Source organism: Colletes gigas, unplaced genomic scaffold, assembly GCF_013123115.1.
Source record: "Colletes gigas isolate AHSC1104 unplaced genomic scaffold, ASM1312311v1 Colletes_gigas_Sc00005, whole genome shotgun sequence".
NCBI lineage: Eukaryota > Metazoa > Arthropoda > Insecta > Hymenoptera > Colletidae > Colletes > Colletes gigas.
The window spans coordinates 2,484,401-2,508,082 of record NW_025106634.1 but is presented as its reverse complement, the minus strand read 5'-3'; the positions used below and the strand labels follow the sequence as shown (position 1 = coordinate 2,508,082).

The 23,682-nt window shown below is 44.4% G+C and overlaps 1 protein-coding gene across 1 annotated transcript in view; it reads left to right on the top strand.

Annotated features, from left to right (window-relative positions):
- Positions 1 to 20,321, top strand: part of LOC122395106 (discoidin domain-containing receptor 2-like) — a 129,369-nt gene extending 109,048 nt beyond the window's left edge. Inside the window, exons 11-16 of the mRNA XM_043392437.1 lie at positions 4,083 to 4,205; positions 5,849 to 5,958; positions 9,954 to 10,154; positions 10,783 to 10,875; positions 18,727 to 18,868; positions 19,887 to 20,321. Of these exons, the coding sequence (XP_043248372.1) occupies positions 4,083 to 4,205; positions 5,849 to 5,958; positions 9,954 to 10,154; positions 10,783 to 10,875; positions 18,727 to 18,868; positions 19,887 to 20,237 (1,020 nt within the window). The 3' untranslated portion in view covers positions 20,238 to 20,321. The remainder of the gene's footprint in view (positions 1 to 4,082; positions 4,206 to 5,848; positions 5,959 to 9,953; positions 10,155 to 10,782; positions 10,876 to 18,726; positions 18,869 to 19,886) is intronic.
- Positions 20,322 to 23,682: the final 3,361 nt, after the last annotated feature.

The following is a 23,682-nucleotide window of genomic DNA, read 5'->3' as shown; positions in this document are numbered from 1 at the left end:
TCGAGAACAAAGTGAACGGGACCGAAGTGCAGAAATTCAACTACGTTATCGCGCGATCCATAAATAATCACCGCCCTTGGCCGAATGTACTTGCATTTCTACAGCGGCCATTAAACGTGCACTCTATTCGTCGAGGGAAAGTTCGCAATTAATAATTTAAATCAATATGGCGGAACGAGTGCAAAACCATTTGGGGTGGATATACCTCCCGTGGGTACAGTATAACGTACCTCGTATCCGGAATACCGAAGCACACTGTTCCGAGGGGTCGTGGGGGAGCGGCTGGAAAGAGTTCGTGGAAAAAAACGCCGAGAAGCTAGGCATCGTCGGCGTCAAACGCGCGAGACGATCCCCAGGGTTCCCTTTTGGCATAAAAAATCACCAGATCGAGAGTAAAGGTCGATAGAAGAGCGTGGGATCGATAGCGCGAGCCACCTTAAATTGGCCAATAATCGAACGATGCCAATCGACTTGGACGATTCACCCTGTCTGCAATAAGGAAGCAGGTATCGATACTTTGCACGTAACGCGCGAGCCTCCGTCGATGGTTATGCATTTTCCATGCACCCGGAAACGACATATCGTAAAGGACAGCCAGTAAATGTTTACGTCGTGAGTTATAATACTCTCGTAGCTTAACCCTGCACGAGACGAGGCAGGGGAAGTAAACAATAAGTTCGAGCAATGCTGCTATTTTGGCGATCTCTTAAAACAAGTTCCATAAATTATTAATGGTGGTATCTACCCAAATTCAATAAATTAAATTAGTTATTTTTTTTGCAAAAACGGAAAATTTTTCTCTTCGCTGACATAACGTTCCGAACATCTGCAATAAAAAGTACGAATAGATTCGAAACGAATGCGATTACAACCGAAACTGGAAGGAAAGATATTAAATGGAAATTCTACGCTTGACAGATTTTTAAATTAAATGTTTAAATATTAATTTAAAAGGAACCACAGGCGAGATAGAATTAATTCTAATTCGTGGCTATAAAGAACTCTCTGTGAAATGTGAATTTTATTTAAATATTTTTAAATTGATCTTTGTGACCTGACAAGGTGAAAAAATCCCTTGATCGTTGAACAGAGTGCTGGTTGATACGATTATTTAAATTCGTAACATTTTTTTCAACGCGAAACCGGAGGCAAGCGGTTAAAATAACTAAAGCGCCTAAACGAAGCGTGCAATAATCATTGCAATTTATTAACGTAGGAAAAGCTGGATCAAAAGCGGTCGGTTTGGAATGACCCATATATACTCATCAACCCGTGCGCGTTCTTTGTATATCGTTCGGTACTGTTCGTAAATTTGGTGCGCCCGTTTGAAACACGATCGAATTAAATGCTTAGTGGGTACTATTTTAATCCGAGCATCAAAAACGAGCACGGCGTAAACTAAGCTCACAGTTTCCACACCGGCTGACGCGCAAACAAGTAGCGCCGAGTGGGTTATTCGCTGGCGAACAAATAAAGTATCGCGTATTCAGCAACGTTTCCGCACAATCTGCAGAATCATTCGATTGATCGGTTCGCCGACATATAAACGAACTGCCGTCAACGGGATGCGTCGAACCCTTCCGCGGATACCCTCGGAACGACCCTCGTGGAATGTATCATCATTACGCGGTCCGGTGGCTTCCGGGCCAGTTCGCTCTGTTAATTGCGGAGAGAAAGCGCGTCGTGTAATCACGTTTGCAATCCTATCTCATCTCTCTCTCTCTCTCTCTCTCTTCCTCTGTTGCTCTATCCTCCTTGCCTCTGTTCCCGTCTCTGTCGACTCGCGTGCCGACATTGCAGAAATATTACGCGGCAGAACGGGGGCGGGGAGGTCGGGAAAAGGATGGTTGATTCGGCAACCTGCGCCTAAATCGTACCGCCGCGATCTGCCGGAATAAAAATACGCGGCGCCAAATTTGTAGCACGCCGGTGATTTATTTCTTCCAGCGGTTGCAGGCGGAGAACGCGCCCCGTCGGCGACCATAGGCGTATTTTTCGAGAACACCGAACTCGTCGCGTGCATTTTCCGACGGATATCGAACCACGGATACCATCGAATCCTAAATCAACGACCATCGCGTGTAGAACGAAACGGATCGACCGATCGGATCTCGCCGGACTGGAATTCAAAATCGAAACTAACCGGCCCGTCGGTGAATTCTTTATTCCGAAAACGTTAGCATACCTGAAAATATTGCGCGTTTCGAAATCGCAGTTTATTAAACGGACAGGTATTCGTAATATTTTTCGCCGTTTGATGAACAAATATCGAACGGGTCGTATTAAAAATATGTCTGCAACGATGGCGCGCATGGATAGACTTTCTATCAGTTTCCTCGAGTTCTCGTCGAGCCACCGATTCCTTCGCGCGGATCCCCTGCCCTAATACGGAATGTCTCTGCGTCTAAGGCACGTATCTACTAGGTAACCGACGAATTCGCTGTACAGGGTGTTCCGGTAATCGTGGCAAAACCAAGGAATGGTTGCTGAGTGTAGAAACGAATCGAAATATACTTGAGAAAATTAACATTATCAACATTATCGTGAGACATTTTTTCGATTTCCTCCAAGCGTAAAAAGACATTTGAGAGAATTGAGTTCGAGGACATAAAAGAATTAAAAAATTGCAAGTGTTTCTAGTTTAAAATATGCAAGATTTAATTGTAAAAAGTTCCGTCAAAGTTAAGAAAAAAATCACCCCTTTCTCGATGGTGGTGATTGCTGAGACACCCCGTATGCAACAGTCGGAACGAGAGTCTTTCACACTCCTTTCACACTTGCAGCCCCTTCGAACCGGCGAGGAGCTATTCAGACGACCGTCAAATTCCTTCTTCCTAAGCTTAATATTCGAAAATGACTGGCTGCCGCGAACACGGGAATCGAACTTTCTCGAGAGTCTGCTGGGTTGAACGATGGATTCTCTAACGGCAGCTTGATCTCTTCTTGGCACGAAGACGCGCGCTTATCTACCGGATGGAAGGGATTTCGAATCGGTTGCGCGATTTCCGGGACGCGCAGCCAGATTGATTCGAGCACAATGCCCCGAAAGTGGACGTCTACGTCGGGACGTCTGCGCGTGATTGACACCCGACGCCGCCACTCGAAACAGTCAAAACATTTCGTGCGGGTGCGTCGGGCCTGGCCTTGACGCATCGTAGCGACGCCAATCATTGTCCCCCGGCGTGATCCGTCATTAGACCGAAACGATCGTCCTCCGTTTAACGCGGCAGGGTTGTCGCGTAACCTTTACAATCGTCCCGACGTCCAAAGTTATACCCGTCACGTTCGATTGGTCCTTTCGGTGACCTCTACGCGTATTTCATACCCGTTCGACAACAGTGAAAGTTTCGGAACAATCGAACGCGCAGGGACAATCGAGTATCGTTCCGCGGGATGATCGACTTTGCACGTTACAGTCTCCATTATTCATGCTCGACGTGCTCGTAAAGCTTGACAGAAACGACGAAATTGTTAATTTTTATAACAGCCTACCCATTATCTGCATAGAACCGAATCATAGTTGAAAAGTGCCAGTTCTATAACACTTAGAATATTATGTAACTGTTTTTAACAAGTATCCCTAACGCAGGCTGATGCAAGTAGCGAGGCAGCACTGTTTACCGCGACGATCAGAAAGAGTTTTAACAGTTATAAGAGAAAGTTTCCTCAAGGGGAGACATTTAACAAGAACATGTTACGTTCAAGTAATGGAACCTGCGAATAGCAGGGTGTTCCGATTAGAGTATCCGTTCGGGTAACAAAGGTTCGTAGCCGGAGTGTATTTCCGACGTCCCGGGAAGCCTGGAGGGTGTCGAACGACAAAGTCGATGACGAAGTAGAGCCTTTGCCAGGAGAGATTGGTCGGAATTTATAGCAGCAATCTCGTCACTTAAATTATTGTTAGCCTGTCGGGATCGTGTAATGTATCACGAGGAATTTACGGTCACGGAGATCTAGGGAATAATTCATCCATCGTCCACCCTCCGCGAGCCCTTTAATAGGTCTTGGCGCGGTTAGCGTGATCATAGATCGTTGATTATCGGCAGATACCACGAACGATGCATTGTTCTTTCCTGTTTCAGTCGCCGACTCAACAGGAGGTACTTTCAGCCCTGAAGAGACGTCTGGAGCAGACGAGCGTCCCACTCTTCCCACGGCATCGCCTCCGCATGCTCTCGAAACTTGCCGAAGGGGCCTTTGGAACGGTAACGACATCGTTATTATGTCCGGGCACATATCTATTTTAAATTAGACACGGCAGTACGATGGGCGCGACCGACGATTCGTCACGTCCACTTTGACGACGGATTACCATGCGTTACTTTTGCGAAACCGCTCATTTCTATAAATATTTATACTCGAGAGGTTTCCTTAGAACGCGTTGTCACCGTCAGTGTCCGAAGAAGAGCACTACCAATACCGTGTCTGGCCCAGAATCGATTACTTTTACTCCCGAATGTTCCGTGTTCGTATCATCATCGCGCTAACGTAACATCAAACCAATGCTTCTCCATACAAATTGCGTAACATTATCATGATACACTTCCTGCACCTCAAGTGTCGCTTTACCGCGCTGACGCATAATGTCGGGTACTCAAATACCGACGAGCCCCTCGAGGGTTGAATTACAAACGGCAGATATTGCAACGAACTGCAGGATACAACGCGCGACAAACGGCAGAGAGGTATCGCGGCGTCGCGGCGTCGATTTCGCGTCGAACAGCGTACGTAACCCCGGCAGCTCTCCTTGCCGTCGCGTCGGTGAACGACGACAGAGAAATCAATCCGTTTGTTGGCCGTACGCGGGCAATTCGCCGCCGGCAGTGCGCAACAATACGTCGATTAACGAAGTGTCCACCCTGTTATTCTTCCCGTCACAATAGCGCCTCGTCTGGCTCGTCGAGGATAATCAGTTTAGAACGCGTTAGAGCGGCTAATAATTCCCTTTTGTTTCCTGTTCGGGCGCCGGTACGTCGTTAATGATCGACCGAGAGACGCTCCGCTCGCGTTTCGGCCGCGTCAGCCCGGAGCTGCGTCCGCAACTACGCGCGATTCGCGACTCCGAAAACGGACGCGTGCCACCCGTCGACCGCGTACGCGACGCAAAATTAACCCTGGAATCCGGCTACAGCGAGTGTCTATTATCTTGCGTTTACGCACTGCGCGTAGAAATCAAGGGATCGCTGATTTTAGATCGAAAAATTGTCGACACTTGAGCTACTGCATCGCGTGTTCGCGAGAAGTTGACTGTTTCCACTTTAAGGGGGCCAGAAAATTAATTTTTTGTTTCGAGAGTAATACTATTCAGAAATTAAATGCCAAAGTTTCATGACGTCGCGGTGAAAAATAAAAATAAAATTTGTATTTTAAAAAATACTTTTTTTTGGACAATTGGAAACTAGCATATCTACCACAGTTTGTCGCAGAACTTATTCCTACAGCCTCGTTAAAATTTAAGACTTCTATCCAGATTTATTTTCTTTAACATCTAATCTGGAGAAATAATTTGTTTAGCTCCTCAGTGAAAATTCATGTTACCTATATGTGGGTGATGGGTTAATCCTTCGACTTCCGGTTCGACCACCCGCGGCAACCGACGAAAATGTTTGGTACCGTACGAAAGTTACGCGATAAATTTGCTAGCAACGAATAATCGCGGTCGGGGATCATCCATTCTCGTTAGACGAATTTATGACTTTTAACGAGCCTGCTGGTTCCTCGTCTTTTATTCCGTAATAAATGCAACCGGGCGCCGGGCCAACGGTGCCGGCCATTGCGCGGGACGAATTTTTCTTCGTTCGCCTGGAAACGATTCCCGTGTAACGCAAACAAATTATGTCCATTAAAGGTGTACGTGGCGGAGGCGGAGGGGATCCCGGAGTACGGTACGACGACCACCGTCGGCAAGCGTCTCGTCGCTGTCAAATTTTTACTGCCGGAAGCCAGCGAAAAGGAAAAGTGAGTATACCACGCGTGCACCTTCTATCGTTCACGCGGAATTTCCATTCCGTTCCGTTGTTACAGCTCGATCGTACGATCGTCGCTTCTATCGTCTCGTTATTCCTCTATGGTGGGCGATAAACATTTTACAGCCGTAGAGAATGTTCGGTTACGCGGGACACGACTTTTATCGCGGGATTCGTCCCGGCCATTCGGCATAAGTGGATCTTCGACGGCTAATGAATTGCTCAGGGATCGCGAATACCGAAGGCAAAGTTCAAACTTTTAATTTGCAGACCCAATATATCCCGAAAGTTCTCCCACGCGTAGTCTCGATGAACAGGGTGTCTCGTGGAAACGAAAGACCCAAGTTCCCGAACCGAAGTAATATCATTCTTTTTTCCTTCCCATTGCTACTGGGAGCTCCGTTGCACCAAATTTCCGCGAATTTCACCAAATTTTCATTCCGTGGACTTTCCAAACGAGGTAACACGGAAACACCGCGCGCCGGGAATCGGATTTTACGTCGACGCGAGAAAACTACGGGGATTGTTAAGGTGGAAATGGACTATTGCACCGTCCGACGGTGTCCGTTTCGCGAAATAACCGTAAGATTTTCGCGCGAAGTTCCGGCATTTCGTTTGCATACCCGTGCAGAGCAAACGACTTGGCCGATTCGATTAGTCCGTACCGCGACGTAATTTCGTGTAAAGGAAACTGCTCTTCTCCCAGGAGCGTATATACACGCGCGAGAAGCCGCGTTTCCACGCAGCATCGTTACTTCGGGCTTACTTACGATCGAGTTGGTAATGGCACTCTCGCGTGATAGCTTAATGCGACCGTTAACAAAACTACCGAGGCCCGGTGTATCGATTCCCCATAAACTGGCGAATTCTGGTGCGTAGCGACGTCGCGGCATCTTCGAGCTGCGTGGGCGAGACCGACGGTCTTCGAGGATTTTCCAACAAGAATGGAAATACGATATCGTTCGAATAACCAGCGCGATACTTGTTAAATTACGATCAGGCTTCGGTATCTAGGGATCCGCGTTACTCGAGCAGCAGCAGTACTTGGTAAATTTATTCCTAATCGTGTAAATAAACCCGTCAGCCAAATATGGCTGCGAAGTCGACGCGTTAACCGAGGGCCCCCATTCGTGTTTCAATCCGCCTTATCGTATCGGTCGCGTTCTCGAGCGCCCCGTTGCCCCCTTATCGTTCCATCAATTTCATTAGCGCAATCTTCGTTACGGCGGATACGAGCGACGCAATTAATTTTTCCAATGAATATTCACGGCCGCGAAATGAGGCGACCGAGGAGCGCGAAGTCTGGCCGCGAATGAAACGAAAGCAATACGATTTGGGTTAGTTAAACGTTTGTCGCGCCGATGGCTCGCAATATTGACGGACAAAACAGGCCACCGGTCGAGATAAACCGGCGAATTCGCGATTTCAATTAAAACCTGATAATTTTCGAATTACGTTACTGAAAATTTAATTAACGGAATGAAAAGTTTCTCCGTCGTTTCCCTCCGGGCGCTGATAATACGATCATAGAATCATACCACGGTGCAGCTGCAAAATTTCAGGCATTGTTCAACGGCGCGGTTCAAAGTTAAATAAACCCACCGAGAAAAACAACGGTATTTTCAATGACAAACAAAGTATAAACGGAACGAAACATAAAAGACCAGTGTCGACGGTAGCGTAAACGCGGCGGGATCAAAGAATACACCAACGCGCTCTATGTTCTCATCGGGAACGCGCCAGAAAGGGGCAAAATTTTATTCGAATAATAGATGAACAAAAACGCGGCACAGCGATTTATTTTAATGAATTTATTGAAGGTATTCAAACAAATTTTTATTACTTTCTGTGCCAAGTATAATAGCATAGTATAATTCACATTGCAGATATTGGATCGAACACTGTTCATCTTTATTCGTTTCTAGAAATTTATGACTTTTGCTCGTCTCTGGACCGTGCCAGGAAACTTTAATTAATTTTATGATTAATTTTACGATAGTTTTTTCGCGCAAAAGATTCACAAACTTTGCCTTTTTTCCACTCGCATAGTGGTCTAACCCCTTAACAAGAACCGTGAACGCCTTTGTCTTTATTCCCTGGAAGGATCTCTCCGATCGCGTGGTCGCGGTGGATGCACGAGGTGGAAAAGGACGTGGGGAATTGGAGCAGGCCTCCGGTCACGATAGGGGCGCGATAAGTCATCCTCTCGGCGGGAGACTTGTTGCGTGAGCAGACGCCGAGGAACCGTGGAAACGCTACGGATCGGATCCGATCGTTTCGGTTTTTATTTATGGCGGTGCGTGAGGCGCGCCTTTCGGGTACACCGATGTTTACACAAATCACGATAAACCGTGGCGAGCGGGAGTACATTAACAGAAACGATCGCTCTATGTGATAAATCGAACGCGTTCTACCTTTTGGAAACGCTGCGGGTGGAATTCAGATATTTACCGGGGCACGAGGTTCGCGAGAACGATCGCTAAATTTTGTCATGTTTGACATCGACTATCTTTGGGTCTGGCGATCACTGGAATATCCTAAACTAGAACTAGGAAATATTCAAGAGAACCAAAGACTAAGTTGTTCACTCTGGATGATAGGAAAGTGGCTGGTAATTCTGAGTCTTTGAACCTTTGTGTAAAAGGGCCAGAATCGACTCGACTAAAGGTGGTGTAACACTAGTTACTGTGGAATATTATAGACTAGAACCAAATAGAAAATACCCAAAGAGACAAGTTATTTGAAATTGTAATCTAGACAAGGATTTCAACCCTGACTAAAACCAAACGTTGGTATGGAAAATACGCGGCAAACGCGTTACAACTTTTTTACGACGAACAAATCCATTCCGCGCGCCCCCAGTGAGGAACAAATCGTCTCCTCGTGATATCGCTGGAATTAGTTACGAACTGCCAGGGGCTTAAAAGTCTTCGAAGCGAATCATCTTTTTGCGCCGTTTCGATCCCCTTTCAGCAAACATCAGATAACTCATTCGCGCCGACGAAACTTCACTTTTGCTCCCGACACGGAGTTTCTCGTTCACAAAAGCCCAAACTGCTACGATATCCGATGGACGTCGTCGATTTTCGTTGGAAGGAAGCTTTGTCATCTGCTTCGGCGGATTCGCTCGGCCCTCCCCGTCCTTCCGCCTCCTCCTTCTCTCTGTTAACTTCCCTCCCCTCCTCTAGTCTCCACTTTCGCGTCGCCACGAAGCGCGCCGAACTCTCGATACCCTATCTCCCCGGTCATTGTATGCAAATCTATTCCATTCGTGGAATCGAACTGGCCTTTTTCTGATGTCTAGCTTGATAGCTGCGAGAACGATCGTCTTCGCCGGTATATCTGGACGTTTCACCGCCGTGGGGTTTCCTCTATAAACGACGCGGCATGCTGCTGGGGACCGTGTCCTCGCTTTCGGAAGAAACCAGGACATTCGGTACGAACCTACGCTATGAATTTTATGCTCGGGACAGCCATTTGGAGTGGACGGTCTTTCGATGCGCTCTGAATGGTCCTGCATCGCGACCTATGTTACTTCTTGCGCTGTTAGCGAAATGGATACGATTCCGTTGCATCGTGTTCGGTAGCCAGCGCGGATTTCGTGGTTGGCCCCGATATCGAGGGAAGATTCCTCCGAAGAAACGGTTCTTAACCTTCTGCAACCTACTTATCCTTTTCACAGAGATGGTATAATAGGGAAACGTCGAATAGCAACATGAATGTCAATGGTTTTTTAGAAATCAAAACCAAATTGTTTATAGGATGTCGATAGGGAAGCTTCGAATCTTATTGTGTGTTTTGTCACAGATTCGAACTGATTCGAATGTCTCAAATTTTTGAGAATATCGGTAAGCGTAAGCTTCGAGTGCTGAGTGAACGATATAAATTTTTAAAAATCTGTAAAGTTACGGTTATCATAAATATACTAGGTGGTGAATTCAATTGCTCGAATCGTATTAATAAGTAATTGCGATCGAATCTGTTAAGGTTGGATTTCCAACGCGACGTCAGAATTTTGGCAGCCCTGGAGGATCGCAACATCGCCAGAGTCCTGGGAGCCTGTTGCCGCGAGGAGCCCTACTGTCTGGTGATGGAGTACTTGGAACACGGAGACCTCAATCAATTTCTCAAGACCCATATCACTGCCGAGGACGCCCATTCTATGCCGATCGGCGTCAAAACACTCAGGTAATCGCAGACTTCAATTATCGATAAAAATAAAAGTTTGATGAGAAAATTTATCGTCGACCCTAAACCGCAAAGAATGTTATCGTGGATCAAAAATGGCTGTAACTGGGAAACAGGGTCAGATCCCATCGTTAAAGTGGGTCCCCAGTGTCGCGATACGTTCTGCATATCCGGTGACAATCCCTCAGCGAACCGAGATCGCGTCTAACGAAAGGAATCTGAATTTCTGCGGATTTGACATCGTTTTTGCGTACGTCTCGTTAACGGCACAAAGCTGCAGGTGTCTCGTATCGAGTGGCGCATGAAAATTAATCATGCTGCGCGGAGAATTTCAATGCTATTCCCCTGCGTAGCATCAGCTTCGTCGCCGTGAGCCGAGATTCAGTTTCATCCGCTGTGGCAAGGCGTCGCGAAGTTAACACCCAATAAGTTTCTCTCAGACCGGAGTTTGAAGCGTTTATTAATCGTGAGCGACGTAGCCTTCGCGCAGACACACGGGTCCTTCGCGTTCCGTCGTTTCCACGACCCTGGCAACCCCTTTCCAACCCCCTCCGCGACGACCCCGAAAAGCTACAGCCTCGCGGCGCAACTTTGCCCACCCGCGACTCACGCCGTTTCCTCGTTTCAGTTTCAACTGTCTCATCTACATGGCGGCTCAGATCGCGTCGGGCATGCGGTACCTGGAGAATCTGAACTTCGTACACCGGGATCTAGCTACTAGGTGAGTACGGCAGAAGTTCCGGGCGAACGTATCCGCGCGGATCTCTCTGCTTCCCACGAGGATGAACGAGTCTTAGCTACGCGCAACCAAACTGTCGTCGCCGCCATCTCCGTGCAGATGTTTTGTCCTTCTGCGAGAGATACGTAAACGTTGTTTCGACTTCGCGCAATGGCGAACGCGTTAACGCGTTTCGGATGTACATACGTATAAACGTCGCCCTTTAATCACCTCCGCCTCGTGCACCTAGCGAATCCAGGGTTTGGATCCTCATAGGTGGATTCAAGTACGAATACTAAAAGTAGTTTGACCCTTCTTCGGATCATAGCTAAACAGCGAATCCAACGAGTAAACATTCAGAATTTGAATCATTTAATTTTCTATACCCGCTTCATTTATATTATTATTTTTTTAACTCCATCGTTTGACAATGGTTTGAAACATGTAATCGTAAAGTAAGTTGTACACTATTTGTCCTACATCTTATAAACGAGTCCTGCTGACCGAGAAACGTCATTAGTGCATCTCTTTGTGACATATACTTCACATTTATGTCAAATTTTCAATCAATCGATTTATTGGCCCCCGAGATATCGTGTCACCTACTTGGAAAATGTCATTTCCAGAAGCACGGTTTTAAAATTTGGAGAGCACGTACACAGTTCGATTCAAAGTCCTATGATATTAACAATTTTAATGTAACAAAAATGTTGATTTGTTTTACTCTCAAGATGAACCATTTAAGGTTCGTCACGCGATGTCAGAGTATAGAGAATTTTTAAAAATTCATCTGATATTGCCTCATGCTTGTAATATCGAGTATCCGTCGAACCGGTATTGATTGCAGACAACTAGGGCAAGCAAATTGTGAAAAGAACGCGTTGACATACAACGGAAGTAATTAATTTCATGTTTATATGATAGAGTGGTGCTTATAACAAATTAAAAGCAGGTACTCGACGAAACGAAAACTACAAGTTTTATTTTCTTCGACCACCTACAGTGGAGAGTTCGGTGTAAATTATTGTTAATTGCCCGAATTTCAGCGTAATGTTTTTAAAAATTGAAATTTAAAAGAAAACATAGAAAGGGAATAATGAATCTTTTTTAAATTCTGTTGTACGTGGGTCTGTGATTTATGTAGAAGGTGTTCCCAACGATTCGTTTATTTTACTCGTCACCCAAAGCAAAATATCCTAATTTGCCTGAATACAGCATCGTTCTTCCCAACAATTAACAAAGTTATGAAATTGCAACTATCTCACGAAGAAAGGTGACGTTGTTTGGAAAGTCATAAACAGCCATTAAAACAAGTCGAAAGTCCGGTATCCACCGCCTCTGCTGTACACTTAGGTTGAAATTAAATTATAGCTTTCCCAGGGTGAATTTCCATAAGCCCCAAAACAAACGAAGCTAGAACCCCTCATGGGAAATCAACGATTCGTTAGTGATCCGTCGAGCGGAAAACAGCAAGAACGGTAGCTTATTTTCCCGGAAAATAACAATTAAGTCGTGGCTAAATTAATACGATCGCCGGTCTAATTGAACAAACTTTTAGGTTGCGGTTGAGCATTTTGCTAATTATTACACAAATTTAGTTCGTAGACCTTTCGCTTATATTCTGACGACGTTTAATAAGTTTTTATTGCCTCGATACAAAGCCTGATCGCGTACAGTATTTAATTAAAACGGAGAACAAGTATCCAAAGTATTAATTAAATTAATATAATATGCGTTCGTGAAACGATAAAATACTTTATCGAAAAAGACAGAAGAATTTTTTCAGTCTATCGTAATTATAAAGTATCTCGATTTCTTTCTTCGAAGAATCTGTGTAACTGACACTGTGAGTCTTAACAGTTGCCTATCTTGCGCAAAATTGTCTTGCCTCGAATCTTTTCGCAATGTTTGGACCAGAATAACGTTCAATTCGATAGGAAGGTTCGATAAACTTTTATAGAGTGTACACAGAATATCGCTTCGAAAGAGAATTTTCGTTGGTTAATGCAAGGCGTTTCCAATTCTATGGAACGATCTAATATTGACAATGGTCAATTTCCTTTTGCTACGTTTAACGTGTCGCTCGATTTACGATTATCGTTTCGGTGATTTTTCTTAAATATCGTGCAATTACAATTAAAAATCCGATTTGAACGATTTCTAAAACAAAACCTGCCTCTGTCGAAGCTTGATTACTTTATTCAGTTTTAAAATGAATTTTACTCGAAGATATTCACACTGCATTCGATATCGATTGTCTGTGAACAAAAAAATATAAATATTGTTGACAGATTAGCTTAGTACCGCATTGTCCGACGGTCTCCGATGAACTCTGACATCCTACGTAAGGCGTACAATATTCAGGACCAAGAACCCTCGACTTTCACAAACAAAAGCGTACACAGCCGGTATGCAACGAAACCCATCCACGTTCCTGTTATTGAAATGCAATGGCCATCCTGTCGAATCGATGGGAAGTATGGATTCACGTATGTGTGGGTGTGCTCCACATACATATTCACTCTAACCGCGGTGCTCTTACAACACGTGGAACCTAGTTTCCGGTTGACCAGTGTCTCTCAAACGACCGCTCGTAAATCTTAATAGAATACCAGGATGCGCTTCCTGTGCGCTTGGCGTGGTATTATTACGACACTGCACGTGCTTCCAAATGCCTGTAGGACGATTTAAGTCGACGATTGGGCCACCAGCCTCACCATCCCTCGAATCTACGACACCACGACCGATATATCGTTACATTTCACCAATCATGCACCCAGAGGGAACAATAGCACAGAAATTGGCAAATTTTGGACCTGTCTGGCTATTGTAAATTAAACTTATAATATAGTTTGTTATAAAAAGATAAACAGTTATAACTAAAAGTAGGGAATCCAGTGTTTGTAATTGTGGTTAAAGGTAGGACTAGTTCTTGTAGTTTGTTGGGTTTGTTCGAATACAGGCAGTTCCGGATTTTCTATCGTTGGGCGGAAATTCGTAAAAAGTGAACTACCTGTAAATTTGAAATACCACGTAACATTGTTGTGCAGTTACTCTTAACAGCGTCAGCGTGGTAACTGCATAGCGTAAATTGGAATCTACATAAACGCGCGCGTACAGAAGTACAGCTTGGCGGGACAACGTTCGTAAAACCGAGACATAAAATTCGCAAAAACGAGAATTTGTAAAGCGAGAACTACCTGTGTTCGTAAAAATCCTAAAAAATGTTTGAAATAAACATTAGAGAGAACGAAATGTTACGTAAAATGGTTAAATAAATGCTCGCTCTACCTTCTCTAATAAAAAAAACGGTAAATGAAACTTTATTCCTTGCACGTAACGTGCTTCGTATATTGTTTTGCTTGAGACATTATTACCTTGAATTAAAATAAAAGTAACATCTCTCTAATGAAAATATATTCTCACTTATAGTCTTCCATTTAAAAACGTAGGTATAACTGTTGTAAAATGATTAATGGGTCGTTCGAAAACACCTCGCGGTTGGTGAAAAAATAGCGTTACAATTGGCAAATTTGATGTTGCATCGGTATGTGATATTTGCGCCCACGGAAAAGTGGAACGCAGCACGCGGAATATTAATGAGAAAGGTATAGTTGTTAAAAAAGAGAATTTACTCGTCGAATACTCTGAAATTGTTCGACCGAATAACAGATGGATATCGCGTTTACAAAATTTTAGTTTTGTCGTTCGATGCGAAACGCTGCGTCGAGTTCGTGACGCGCGAGCGGATCCTATTCTCGCGAGGCTCGTTCGATTTTCGAGAATTACGCGGCGAGTCATTAGAGGCGTCCGCGAAAACATTTAACCCGGCTTTTACGAGGCTCGTCGACAAGTCGAACGATCCGTTGACGCCCAATGGAACCAGAGATCGCGGCGAATCCACTTGCAAAAGGAATCAGAATTTCAACGACGGATCCGGAATTTAATCAAAATGTAATGCCCGACGCTTAACGTCCGACTCGATGGTAGGCGTCCACGTGACGAACCGACAATTTCCGGTGAAACATATGTCTCTGCAGGAATTTTACTACGGCGCGTAAATTCTTCGCGGCTGTGCGCGTCGAAAGAATAACGCAAATGACCGCGATGCGCGCGCGTGATCCCGTTTCGAAAATGCAATCCGTTTCGTGCATGGCGCTGTACGTAAAAATGAAAATTTACGTCCGTTTCCGATAAGCCGGGAGAAAAAAATCTGTTCTGTTAATAACTGGGATATTCGTTTAAAATACACCACCGGTAGCTAAAGTTTTATATATTGCTGTTAAAATGATGAAAAGCAAGGTGTACCATATTTGAAATTGGAAGGCAATGAAAAAGGAATAATTACAGAAAGCTGATTTATTCTTGTGCAATTTCACGTATTTTCACATTACTTTCGCGAAAAAATGTTTGCATTTCTTGCTCTCCTAAATAACTTCCACGTGATATTATTAACTAAAGTAAAAAATATCGACAGAATACAACATTCGAATGCTTGGTTCTATAGTTATGAAACAATAACGAATCTACTCTAAAATATGGTATATTCCGTTTCTTCAATTTCAACAAGAATATATATAAAATTGAAAATTTTTGGTTGTACAGTTATGGCACGTAGTGTATACGGAAACAATTTGCTTTCGTACTTTGTAACGAAAACTCGTCTTCCTGTAAATCGTACGCGAAGTGACCCATTATCGTGACCGAACCGGGCGATACGAGGGCGCGAAAGGGTTGTTATTTGGTACGCTCGGCTGATGAAAATCTGGGGACACAAAGGGAAAGGAATCAATTCGAAGAGGCGAAAGTACATACACGTATGTGTCGTCGAGGCTCCGCAACCCCGGACTTTTATCCTAACACCCGCCAGCCAATTTCTCCCGGCACCTTATTTTATTCGCGAGTGCTCGCCGTATAAAGTCATTCTCAGAGCCGGACCGAGTGGAAAAGAGGAAAGAATCGATTGCTGATCAAACGGTAATGCAATTCAATTGGCCCGGTTGAAGGAAGAACGAACGAGAGCGAACGGAAGGGTTCGTAGAGATTGTGTGTGCGTGTGTGTGAGGTTGGTGCACGCGCGCGTTCGTAATAGCCTGGCGAAGGAGAGAGGAACGTGCGTGTGATCGGGTATAAAAGTATATGGGAACGCGCGTATGGGTGAAACACTTAAGGGTACTGAGAAAGACGATAGAAAGGACCGGGTGGAGGTAGCAGCCAGAGCGGTATTCGGTGTGGTCGAGGCGATAGCGGTGATACCAGTGGTGGTGGTGTTACCAGAAACAGTGATAGTGGTCGCACACGCCGCAAGAGCGTGTAGCTCTACCGTGGAGAACGACGAAGACTCAATGTAGGCACTCCACCCCCGAGTAAGCGGGACTGCCTTTGTTCCGACTTCGATTACAAATGTAGAGAATGGCTTTCTCTGACTCCCACCACTTTCCCCAACGGCCTTTCTTCTTTTGCTCTCGTCCTTTTCTTTCTAAGATCGTTCACCTCTCCCTGCGCCCGTTCCCAACGACAAGCTGACCCCGTACTTACCTTTCGATCTAACGTCGAGGCATCGCGAGGTCGAAGTCCTACCGATCACACGCCGCCACGGCTCCGAGGGAAGCCCCATGCTCGACCTAACGCCGCTTCTAACGTTAAAGTATCACCAAAGGCGCACTCCAACGCAACGAGAATCGATAATAGCCATAAGAGGAGACTCTTCTCGGTTGTCGGGGGAAATGACGGGAAAGTGGATACTCTCTGTCTTCGGGGAAATGTCTTCCACTGTCTACGCGCCGGTGGAATTCTTTTGTCCTACTGAATTGTACCTTTCGAATACGGCTGAACCTCCGTTCTATTAATAGAGAGATAAGACTATTTGGACGAGGGAATTCTTCGAATAATAGAAATTTTCATCTTTGATAAAGTAGAATGTCAAAATTCACAGTGTAGTTAAGGACAATCACCCTATCAACGGCCTGAATAAGAAGGAATGAAGTCAAAAATAAAAACACACGATAACAAAGGTGAAGAAAAATTGCAAGAATTTTATGAGAGATTATTCATTGAAAAATACTGTTAATTCGCCTCGTTTGTGCGTGCTGGCAGAGGCAGAATTGCTCGCAGGACGATATCCTACAAGGCGCACAAAGACTATAGGATCCACCGAGTGAACATTGCTTATTGCATTAACGTTCTGACCCGGGACTTCGGTGGATCAGGTCACCGTCGTAGTCGGTGAACTCCAAGAGCGTGGTATAGCCAATAACAGTGATCAATAAAGCGCGGCTAATTACCTAGGTTCTGCCTCCAAATTGGAGCTTTGTTCCGCCGACGAAATTAATTGACTCTATTCACTCGATAACGCTGGATACTCGAACACCGTTCAGTTGCTCGTTTGTCTCGGTGAGAATTATAGTTCGTCTTTGAAACCAAAAGGCAGTCACCTCCTGAAACCGGAATCCAGTGCTGCTAGACAGACATTTCGTGGTGTACGGGTGTCTTCTATGAAGACACAAATTTACTACGTTCGCGCCGACGAAATGGATACGGATCGCGTTCGACCACCGAGCAATTCATCGACCACCGATTCGCTTTTATTAAGACCCTGTCTAGTCCTAGACCTCCAAATTCACTACGAAAGTAAATAACCTTCTGTCGTTTTCTTTCTTCATTTTTAACAGTCACGGACTATGAATATTTCAATCCCTGTGCGCACGGTTCTCGTCGAAGTCAATACACTCGCTTCTCGTAAATACGATCCCTTAACTGTTGCCGAGGAGCGCAGTACCCAGATCTTTAGGACGAATTAGAGCGTAATTAAGCACAGCTCGGGCTCAGAACGCGCCAATCTAAATTGTGTCCTAGAAATGTACAATAGCGAGTGTATAAATCCGTTCACGTACGCGTTACGTCACCGTCTGCATCTAGATCCGCATTCTCCGTCGACCACGAACCTTATCCCGCCTCATAACGATCCACAATGATCATTCAGCGATCCAACCCCGTTGCCGGTAAAGTTTGCCGCAACGCTACGTTCAATTGTACAGTTGCGTGTGCTTGTACAGGAAACGTAGCTCATCCACACGTACGTGCAAATGCAGCCCGCAGACAGCCATTCCTGCTTCCGGTCGGCTGCCATGCACAGAATGCGTACGCGTATGCAGATTGGCGGCCGCGCTATGCACCCCACATACCGACGAGAGATCGATTCGATCCTGCCTTTTTCATTCGCAATGAATCGGTCGGAAAAGTATTCGGGGATTCTCCGGCTGCCCGAGTCAAAACTGATTCGCGTGTCTGGGGCCCGAGCCTAGAATAATCCCAAAGTGTGCGTTCTGTGAAAGAGGGTAGCATACCCGTGGCCTGATCTCGACAAATTATACTTCCGAAGATCGAATACAAATTTTAGATATAGAATTTTCAGAGTCTTTACCCAAAATTCGCCACACAGAAATCTGAGAAATGCCTAATTCCAAACTAAACGACAAATTATGATTTCTGAAAAAACATTCCCTATCGCGATATTCAAAGGGTTCCCAACAGTGCCTATATCGTCCGAGATTCTCTTATAGTTTCCCTTTGAGGCTGTGCACGAGCAAACTGCGGTTAAAGCGAAAGTCACGGGCGAAAAATGGCGTCGTTGATCGTCCTCCTGTCGGCGAATAGCGTGCAGAATTTAACGGAATAGTAATTTCATGGACAGAATGAAATTGGCGATCGAAGAGAAAATTAGAAAATTATTAATAATGATAAAAGCCCCCGGCCGTTGATGCCTCGAAGTTAATTAAATGGCGTCCGTTAAATGTTCGTAGAACGGAGTGGGACGATTCGTTGTATTCATCGATACTATGATTTCGATTACAGGAATTGCTTGGTGGGCAAAGCTTATCACATCAAAATCTCGGATTTCGGCACGGACAACGAGTTGTACGCGTGCGATTATTACAAAGTCGACGGCGCTGTGCCCCTGCCGATACGCTGGATGGCCTGGGAATCCATATTTCTGGTAAGCTTCGTTCGCGTGTTCCAAATAAAACGGGATACACGCGTTTGACGCAGCACGAATATTATTTTATTAACCGTTATTGCGGTTATTACTTATTTACGAATTGTCAAACTGGCAGATACGATATGCACATACGAAATTGATTTTATCATTATTCGCGGTGTTTATACAAATTGTCTCGTTCAATAATTCAGACGCTAATTGAATAACTGCGTCGATTGTGCTCGTTTTAACGTTTCTGTAATTGTTGTTGTCTTGTTATTTATACGCGTGACCATCCCCTATCGTATAATTTTTATTCGATAACCCCTTTCCAACTATTATCGTTGATAATAGCCGTAATATTAGCCTCGTGAAACAGTTGTACACTTTATTGTACCGGTCGAAGAAATTTTCAACAGTTCTTGAATTAATATATGTAAAACGGAGGCACGTAGTAAGTGAATTGTTATTGGTCGATCAAAACCAATTAATGTAACAATTCGCGCACTAATTATTCCATCAATTGTGTAGCTCAAACAAAATTTTCTTATTGAAATATTAATCAAATGGAACGTTCGAAACAAGAATTGTACTAAAAGCAATTTATACTTCAGTATCCATTTCATAATTCATTAGTTTCCATTTCATAATTAATTCCATTACCCGTTCACTTAATTAATATCTATTTTCTGAAAAATTACCCAGTATAATTATTAACGTCCCATTATGAACTTATTAATTCAATCATAATAAAAAATGTAATCTTAATCATTAATCGGATTGAATTTTTCCCCGACGTTACGCGTGCACGAATGACCGTCACGTAGGCGCAATCAGTTGCATTCGCTTTCCCGGAAAGAGAACTAATCGAGCAAGTCGCGCACGCGCGTGGAATGAAAAAAAACAAAACAAAACGAAAATTACCCAGTCTGTCCGTCGAAGAATTCCTCCCTGAAATCGAATGTAACTGACCTCACGACCGACGATTTAAATTCCACCGTGTAGCAGTAAGCGATAATCGATACGATCTTCGCAGGGCAAGTACACGACGAAGAGTGACGTATGGGCGTTCGCGGTGACCCTGTGGGAGATCTTGAACCTCGGCAGACGGGTTCCGTACGAGCACTTGTCGGACGAGGAAGTGGTGCAGAGCCTGCGACGACTGCATCGCGCCGCGGACTGCACCGACACCGGTGGCGAGAACAACGTATGCAAAGAGAATACCGATAACCTTTTCGACTATCTGGCCAGACCTACCGCGTGCTCGAAGGATATTTACGATCTGATGCTCGAGTGTTGGCGACGAGAGGAGAACGAAAGGCCCACCTTCCGGGAGATTTCGATGTTCCTGCAGCGGAAGAACCTCGGCTACGCGCCCACGTCCTGATATTGAATGTACCGCGACGTCGATGAGCACGATGTTCTTGGCGTTTGCCGCTCCTGCCCGGCTGGAAATCGCTCGAACACTCACCGAGAGACCGTCGACGACGCGATGTACCCTCATTGGATTACCATGAGAACCAAGTTCTGATTCTTTTGGCGGGAACGAGCTTTTCACTCGGTCGAACGGACGGATCGAAGGGAACGAGACATCGAAGAAGCGGATACAACGACAACGGTCCAATCTTGGTTTCCAGCAACGAAGTTGAACCTCAGGAGACCCGGTTGTCGCTCGAAATCTCGACGATGCCGACGGGTTCGCCTGCTTCGAACCCGATTCGAGGAAACCAACGGCGAACGCGGGATTTTGTCGTTGGCTGGCAGAGACCGGCCTCCGTAGAACTCGAGACAACGGAAAGGTTGGTCGGGAGTTCGGGTGTTTTTCGCTTTCGTACGTGAGAACGAACGCGCAAGACCGTCGGGACGCAAGTCGACGTCGAACAATGCGAGAGCATTCGATGAACTGTTGTTTAGACGTTAAGATCTCTAGGGAATACAAACGTGAAACTGTGAATTCGACAATCGAGCGAGAGGACGCGAGGCGACCTTTGTTCACCGGGGGTACCATTTCGCGCCAAGTTCCGTGAAACGCGTCGCGTAATGATCGTCGAAAATTTAGGAGCAATATCGTGTAATCGTAATACAGCTGTGAACATTCCTGCATGGATTAAAGATACATCTATATCTTCGAGGTAAATAAGGATTACTCGTTACTTAAGGAATTAGTGATTTCTTACAGTCATGAGCAAAATAATAGCACGCGTCGTATTTCTAATTTCTTAAAGATCGCTCAGGGTTCCATAATTGCAGCAAATAGTACGTAAACGTTACGATAGAGGTTGAAGGAAACTGATATTGAATCGGTCTTCGTAAAAATGTATATTCTTAAGTGTACAGATTTTTAGAAAATGCAAAAAAAAAAAACGTTTTTAACCCGACAAAGTAGAAACCTCCTTAAGTGTGCAATCGTTTCGCTTCATCCCTCGATAATGTTCGCGTCGCGGACCCGAGCCAGCGAACATTAGCGAGGGATCACTGTACCAATTTATCTAATATGGCAGAATGTGGAGACGATCTGATTCAATGCCAGTTTCCCCGTTCTTGGACCGTTTGCTGCAATTAAGATCCTAAGTTCTGTTTGAGAAACTGAACATAGCACGCGCGTGCTATTATTTTGTATCTGAAACGATGTTGTTCCCGTTCGTAAAGAAACGAACGCAGGAAAACTGCAATACGGTAACTAAAAATATCAAACTCCATTGCGGAAGAAGTTGTTAATCGGAAGAAAAAAAAAAAAAATGAAAATGATATACATATGAAGCATGTGAGTATGAATGCGTGTGTTCGTGGACGCGTAGGTGGTTACAATTTCTCATCGTGCGTAAATTTATCGTAATCGGTAGGCGTTCGGTAGGCTTGCTTCGAATTTGGTTTGTCGAAGCAAACGAAGACTGTCGAATTTTGTGTAACTAACAGATACGATTAAAGGAGCTCTCTTGTCGCGTGCACGGCGAAACCGTATCAAAATCTCGCGTAGATAATTATTTCTCGGCTGGTAGACCGACGAATCAGATTGCATTCGTTCAGATTCGACGACGATACTCCTGAAGGAAAATACCCTAAGAGCGAAACAGCTTCTTATGCTGTAGTTTGCGACGTATACATAGTTTTAGATGCTACTACCTAATAATTCACGAGATATTTAATGTTAAATCTCGGTACATTGATATTCGGGGTGTTCGGCCACCCCTGGGAAAAATTTTAATGGGAGATTCTAGAAGCCAAAATAAGACAAAAATCAAGAATACCAATTTGTTGATGGAGGCTTCGTTAAAAAGTTATTAACGTTTAAAGTTCCGCCAGTACTGAATTTTTTTCTCGAAAATGCGCAGGATTTCGGGGGTATGTCCATTCACCAAAAATGATTGTAATTAACCCCCGCAACCAAAAATAATTTTTTCAGAATGATTTGAAATTTTTGAATTTAATTTTTTAATACTTGATTCTCGTCTTATTTTGACCTGTACAATCTCTCATTAAAATTTTTCCCTGGGGTGACCGAACACCCTGTATATCGTAGCGTAAGCTAGGTATGCCCGATTCTGACACGAATCGACTTTTGTTTAGTCAAGATTACTCGGATTCGTCCAGCCCTCCCGTAACGAACTTGTTATATAAATTTGTATATTACCTATCTGTTGTAGTTACGTTCGTAACGACGTTAAATAAGTAAGAATAAAATAAAAATATCTCCTGAATTATTAGCCGGTAGCATCTAAAATCACGTATCGCCTACCGTCGGTATAACAAGCTCTACAATTGAGAAAATTCCCTTGTCAGACGAGAACGTTAAATTAGAATTTCGACGAACAGAAACTGCGTTAACAAATTTCTATCGAGATCGTGATTATGCGGGAGGGCTCGACTAGATATCATAGTTCGTGATTTACGAGGCGAAACGGTATACATATTTTCTGTTAAGAAGTGGTGGCTCGCACCACGACTATGACACATCATAATTGTAACTTTATATAATAGGCGGGATCAATACAAACATACATAAAAAAAAAAAAGAAAAGAATTAGTATATTGTACATATAGGCGTACATCGAGAGGTAAGAGACGTTTATCATTGCGTTGACGCGAACGTGGACGAAATTAGCGTAGGGTGAGCGATTCGAATCGTCCTCGGTATTGCGTTCCTCTCTGTCTTCTGTCTTGGACGCGATTTACCCGAAGGACGATCGAATTCGGTTGCTCTGGGAGTCGTGGAGCGAAATTTTCGCGCGAAGAAGCGTTTATCGGTGCGATCGACATATCGGAGACTTGGTATCTCGCGTAGAACCAAGAAGCATGGTGGAACAGGGAACGACGACTTTTCAAAAGTGTTTCGAAGTTAAACGTTCGTTCAGCGATGCTATTCTCACGACATTCAACTAATTAATCACACGAATCGTTATGTTCCATGTATTTATATCAGATGAAATACTATCGATAGCATTCGCAATATCTAGTATGTAGGTGATGTTACCGTTATAACATTAAAAATACTATTTATATATCTTAATGTAATTCGCCGCGTAAGGAGTAGATAATCAGAGACATAGCCGTTCGTATATAAAACGTCCGTTGAATTTAAACGTAACAGGAATCGCTTCTCTGTCGTTGTGTCGAGAAAATGGGAACGAAATGGGAGAGAAAATCATTGAAAGATGAAAAGAAAGATCGTAAAACGAATATTGTAGAATCATCGAAATAAGAATAGTTACGTTCGGTAAACTGCAATTGGAGAACAATTTAACGATTTAGCATTTTATAAGGAAATCAGGCACTTTATACATGGTCGTGGCATCGTTAACATCGAAGAGACGAAGAAGCACCGAACAAGCGAG